Genomic DNA, 6,352 nt, shown 5'->3' with positions numbered 1-6,352 from the left:
AAATAAGTAAAAAAATCATCATGTTTAAAATGGACGTACGGACATTTTGGTAATGATTATAGAGTTGCTACGCTTTCTAAATCGTACCTAACTGCTGAAGGAATCACCATGCAAAATTTGAAATCGATAGGACAATTCTAACATGCCTAAATTAACGAAAAAAGCTATCCGTTACGGACGGACGGACGTGCGGACGGACGGACCGACCCTAATTATAGAAAAGCTTTGCTTTTAAAAACAACGATTATACACTATACAGTTATTCTACTTTCTATATAGTACATAATTACAGGAATCTTCATTCCTATCCGCTATTGAGCTATCTGTTACAGACGTATGAACTGGCAGACGGACAGACATTTCAAATTATACAGTAGTTCTCTAAATATATATATTTTTTAGATATCATTGTCAAGTTTATGCTCAGTATTTTAAACTATAAAAATACCCACAAAGAGAGATAGTTAATATTTGTACGATTTTAAAATTATTTTTAAATTTAAATAAACAGAAAAAAATCTTATTCCTACAACAATTATTACAAAACAAATTATAGACATTTTTTATAAATCAAGAGTGTGCAAAATAAAGTGCAAAAATAAAAGAGGGTTGATGCACCCCCACTGAAATTTGCCTACACCCCTAAATTACAACCCCATACACCCCTCTCCTTCGAATTTCTGGTTGCGCTTTGAGCACCCCCTTGGCAAAAGACTTTGCACGCCACTGTTTTATTTACTTTTTAATCATATATAAAGAGTTCTTCTTGCTAATATCTTTAGTTCAACATCAGCTTGCAAGATGAGACCATTGGTCTTATTTGGTAATTATCCATTTTCTTTTCTATTTACTTTTTCCTATCTTTTTACCCCGGATTATATCATCTTATTTGTTGGCTTTTAATCTTTTAAATATGAGTGATGGATTCTTTTCTATCTAGTAGTGCTTAAACTTTATAATTTGAAATTATAATCTACAGAAGCATTAAATATGTAATTTACTTTGTCCGTCTGTCTGTCATTCTTGATACAAAATATGATTATTCCTTATCTCAAAATATGTGATAAAGGTTTTGTACTTATTTTTAGTAGCGAAGCTTTTCTATATTTAGGGTCGGTCCGTCCATCCGTACGTTTGTCCATAACGGATAGCTTTTTTTTGTTAATTTAGGCATGTTATAATTGTCCTATCGATTTCAAATTTTTCATGGTAATTCCTTTAGTAGTTGGGTACGATTTAGAAAGCGTAGCAACTCTATAATCATTACCAAAATTTCCGTACGTCCATTTTAAACATGTTGATTTTTTTACTTTTTTAACAACAAATTTTTATGTGATCTAATCATCCGATTGATCTGATTTTAGGTATATTGATTCCTGGGACAACAAAGTATAATGTTATAAGCAAAGCAACTCTAAAATCAAGTCCTAAATATGTAAGTATGTCCATAAACATTATCCTGTATAAAGCAGTTTTTCAACAAATTTACTTGCAATTTTTCTTCGACTCTTATACATTTATATTCTGATTATTCAGTTCTGACACTATATAAGTGTTCATGTCCGTTTGTCCTACCGTTTCAGTGCTTCGCTTTTATGGATGTTGTCATCCTTGTTTTTTAATAAATTTATATTCCTAATTTATTATTGCATGCTTATTAAAATTTCTTGTCTGCATTTCTATCCTCTATTTTTTTGTGTTTGTTACAGGTTGGTATTCTTGTTTATACTATTTTAACATTTAACACTTAAATTCCTTTATTTTTAGGAGTATTGTGCGTGGCTGCTGTGAAAGCTGGGAACATTATTCCTGTGTATGGGGAGCAGTATATCCGCCCTGGGCTCCAGTACCCTTATGAGACTATTGCCTCCTACTACCCCTATCCTGGTTACTATCCCTATGGAGTGCAGCAGCCCCTGGCAGGTGTTTCCGTTGCTCCCACTGGTGTTGCTCCCGTAGCACCTGCTGCAATCATTGGTCCTGCTGGTCCTATAGCTGGTGGAGCTCCAGGTGGATCTGTCATCTTTACTGGAACAGGTTCATTTCTCAAACTTTCTACTTAATATAATTAACGTTGTCTGTTTGTCCGTAACGCTATTGCAGAAATCTTAATATAGCTTTTGGGATGGTTTTGGGTTAGAGATCCCCTAGGGTGTCGGCAGTAGTACATAGTATGAAGAAAATTAATTCACCAAAAAAAAAGAAATTATCATATAATTATTATAATAATGTTTTAGATGAAACCAAGGAGGGAGGGGACATTTAACTGTAAACTGTTCTTTAATTTTTTCCTTTTGGTTGTAAACTTTTTGGTACTTTTACAGAATTTTAATTTGTTAATTTCAAATTTGTAGTTTTTAGTAGCGAAGCTAATCTATAATTCACTTTGTCTGTCCGTCAGTCCGTCCATCAGTAAGTCTGTAACGCCATGGGGAAAACGTGATTTTCTCGGCTCCTATAAAAAGATAGACAGCTTAAATTTTTAGTGAAAATTCTTATAACATATGCGCATCTAGTCTATACATTGTTTTGTCCGTCTGTCTATTAATTGGGGTGCTAGATCGAATCCTACATCTTTACGTTTTCATAATTTTTTCGATTCAAGATAAACTGCTGGAATTTCCAGGGATTAAATAAATTCACATATTTTTACATATTTCCATCCAGTTTTATTAAGATTCCTTTATTGGTTGGGGTGCTAGATAGATTCCTAGATTCTTGAGTTTTCATCATTCTTTCGATCCCTATACAAGATATACAGCTGAAATTTTCAGGGATTGAATAAGTTTATACTCTACATATTTCCATTAAGTTTTATTAAGATACCCTTATTGGTTGGGGGTGCTGGATCGATTTCTAGTTTTTTAAGTTTTTGTGATTTTCTCAACTCCTGTTCAAGATAAACGATCGGATGTTTGAGTGATTAATTAAGTCGGCATTCTACATATTTTGACCAAGTTTTATAAAGACTTGCTATTGGTTGGGGTGCTAAATCGAATTTTTATATCTTAACGTTTTTCTTATTAGCTGAATGCTTGAAAAGACCATTATACAATATACATTTTTAAAAAGTTTCGTGATTTTTACAATTGAAATTTTTTATGACATACTCTATAGATCATTTTTTCCAGATGTCTATTCATAATTTTTGAGCTTCACTACTTATGAATGTTGTCATCCTTGTTTAACTTTATAACCTATTGTCTATAGTTTGAATCTAAATTGAGCCTAAATAATTTGAATAATTTGGGATGTACACATATGTATATCTGTCATTCTTAATCTCTAAAATTCTAAAGATTTGATCATTTTTGACTCCATGCCCACTATCTCTTTTTCCTTTATTTAAACCTGTGGGGCCCCTATAATTTTTCGTTTAATTTTCTATATTTAATTTAAAATGCACAAATATTTTCTAAATTTTTCTCTTATTCATTCGAATCCGGTGGATAGGAACCGGTTCTCATCTAAACGAAAAAAACTATGTCTAGCATTGAATTATATCCAGCTTTCTACGAATATAAATATGTACCTCGTCACCTCTGGGCTAAAAAAACTGGTTTTAATCTTATAATTGTACATTCTATACCCGCGGAAAGCAGTTTATAATACGATGCGAGAAATAACTATTATTACTTATGTTGGTTAATTAAAAATTTATTTTGTTAATCTAAAATACAAAAGTGAAAATTCAGGTGATGTAACTGCAGCTGGAACTGGTCTTGGATTCTTTGCTGGCGAGGGAGAGGTGGACTTTGCTGGAGCTTTCCCTGCTGGTGTTTTCATGGGACAAGGACAGGCACAGTTCAATGGAGACGGACAAATCCAGGTATAAATATTTTAACTAAAATTATTAATTTTATAAACACTTTATCTTAATTGAATTAAAAACTTTGGATACTCTAAATTTTTATTGGTTGGTCCTAATTAAGTAGTGTTAACCTTTTCATCATCTTTAATATGGGAGTTGTAATCAATTTAATCATGTATTGTCTTATCCCCGGAGATCCCTGATATGAAATATTGTTAAGGTAGCCACAGTTCCGGGTGTTGGTATGGTTGGTGGCTTCCAGAACTTTGTTGGCCAGGGTGGATTCCAGGGAGTTGGAGCCGCAGCTGCCCTGGGAACTGGAGTTGTTAACGCCCAGGGAACTGGAGTTGCAGGACTTGTGGGCAATGGAGTTGTCAATGTGAATGGAGTTGGTCAGACCAGAATCAATACCTTGAGAGGTGCTAGGATGTATGATCCTTCCTATGGCAACTCTGGCTTTTATAATGGATACTCTACTTATGGTAGCCCCTACAATGGAGGATATTTGCCTAAGTCTTATGGAACCTACAGACGAACTATGTCTGAAGGAGCCAAGGCTCAAGCCGGACGCCCGAGAGGACCAACTATTTTCTCCAAGATTCTGGATGGAAGTATTCCCGCCACATTTTTCCACCAGGATGATCAGTGCGTTGCAATTAAAAATGTGGCTCCGCAGGCCCCTGTGCATTTTCTGGTGATTCCAAGAAAACCCATTGCCATGATAGAAGAGGCTGAGGATACCGACGCAGCCCTTCTGGGACATTTGATGTTAGTAGCTGTAAAGGTTGCCAAGGAACAGGGCCTAGAAAACGGATACAGGATTGTAATTAATAATGGAGTAGAAGGTGGCCAAACCAGGTATCATCTCCATATTCATGTTATGGGTGGCAGACAAATGACTTGGCCTCCTGGCTAAGACAGACAGACGACGGCTTCCGTATTGCTTTTTTGTTCAATATTAAACAGGATTACATCAAAAATGGCCTCTACAGAAAATGCTTTGCGGATTTTAACCACAGTACAAATATTAAATATGATGTTTGAACAAGTTTTATCTATTTTATAAATGTTTTAGCATAAATTTATGAAATATAACTAAAGTACATAATATATTTTATTTTCTACTGCGGAGCTTTTTAGAAATATTGCATGTCAGTCCGTATTTCGATAGATCTGATTATTATTTAGATTCTATCTATTTCAAACTTGGCATGATTATTTCTGCAACAGTTCGATATGAATTTTAGCATCTCTATCATAATTTGTAATCTCGAATAAAACATGGTAAATCTTTAATATATTCTGTATATTTCTACATGAACTTATTATCCTTTTCTGATTTAAAAAAAATTATTTTCAGGTAAATTTTTAATTTATAAACTATCTATTTAAAAGAAATCTGTATAATTTGTATAATAAGGAGGGTGTTACTTTTGTACCTTGAATGTTTAAGGGATGTCTGTATAGACCCTATTCAAGGAGGTTTATAGGGGTTTAATGAATGTATCCACCCCCTTAAATCGCCAAAAAATAACAACAAATATTTCTAAACTTATTTCTTTTTAAAACTACAATTGAGTGGTGGTTCTCTACTTCCTCCCCCCCCCCCCCCTCCTCATATGGCTCTAAGAAGTCTCTAGGGGCGTAGCCAATAGTATGAATATATTATAGTAAAATTATTACTAAGATAATTCAAGCGGTTTCAAAGCTTTTTTTAAAATTTAACAGTAGAATTATAAGTAAAACATCTTTATAGCTGTTATGCAGTAATTTGTATTACAAAGTCTCTGGAACCATCTTTTGTTTTGCAAACTAAACGTAGTATATAGTTGCACTTTTTATTGTTTCAAAGAATAATAAGCAAAAGAGTAGAAAAAGATGTATCTTTTCTTTTTCTAAGTATAATAAGCATTTTGGTTGATAATATATCAGAGGATGGTTGATAAAAGCCATACCATAAATTTTATTAGTTTTTCATATAACAAACTTTTTGGACAACCATATATAAACTTTTTGTGGTTTGCACCTCCTATTATTCTTGACTGAGAGTCGAACCCTTCAATTTAACTAAAGGGCGCGTTGTACTTTAATCTAACAATAATTTTAAACTGTTTTGAAGCATTTTCGAAAGGGGTATTGAAAATATACTCTGATACCTGTATCATATAGCAAAGTTAAAAATAATAATAAAAACAACCAACATAAATTTTTATTAGGATTTTAGATTTAATTTCTTTATTCAATGGGTCAATTACAAGTGTCTTTGCATCCTCTTAAATCTTACTCCATGACAAACAAAAAATACGGACAGAATAAGAGTATAACTGTGGATCATTTCTTTATTTTTGTGGATGATTACATCAACCCAGTGCAGTGGTGAGTATTTACTACGAGCTACAAATATTGAGGTGCCATCACTTCCACAAGTTGTCATATATCATATTGGCGAAAAGACGAAATAGCAAGAAATTTAAATAGGAAAAAGAAAAGAGAATGGAGTCAAGGGCGTCCATCTTTTTCATTGTGTGAGAGGGGGGGGGG

General features: G+C 33.4%; 1 protein-coding gene across 1 annotated transcript; it reads left to right on the top strand.

Moving 5' to 3' along the window:
• The first annotated feature begins 552 nt into the window (after positions 1-552).
• LOC145331736 (uncharacterized) lies at positions 553-4,919 on the top strand. Its single transcript, XM_080176570.1, has 4 exons — positions 553-823; positions 1,768-2,037; positions 3,696-3,829; positions 4,032-4,919. The coding sequence occupies exons 1-4, from the start codon at positions 802-804 to the stop codon at positions 4,725-4,727; spliced, it is 1,122 nt and encodes a 373-aa protein (XP_080032696.1). The 5' UTR covers positions 553-801; the 3' UTR covers positions 4,728-4,919.
• The last annotated feature ends 1,433 nt before the right edge of the window (positions 4,920-6,352 follow it).

Source organism: Acartia tonsa, chromosome 11, assembly GCF_053477335.1.
Source record: "Acartia tonsa isolate MP-2025a chromosome 11, ASM5347733v1, whole genome shotgun sequence".
NCBI classification, from domain to species: Eukaryota; Metazoa; Arthropoda; class Copepoda; order Calanoida; family Acartiidae; genus Acartia; species Acartia tonsa.
This window is presented reverse-complemented; position numbering and strand designations above follow the sequence as displayed.

What these genes read in the sequence shown, in the direction of transcription:
- LOC145331736 (XM_080176570.1), top strand. Translation starts at nt 802, where the DNA reads ATGAGACCATTGGTCTTATTTG. An exon ending in TGTCATCTTTACTGGAACAG is followed by an intron (nt 2,038 to 3,695) that starts GTTCATTTCTCA and finishes GTGAAAATTCAG; the next exon opens with GTGATGTAACTGCAGCTGGA. An exon ending in ATGGAGACGGACAAATCCAG is followed by an intron (nt 3,830 to 4,031) that starts GTATAAATATTT and finishes AATATTGTTAAG; the next exon opens with GTAGCCACAGTTCCGGGTGT.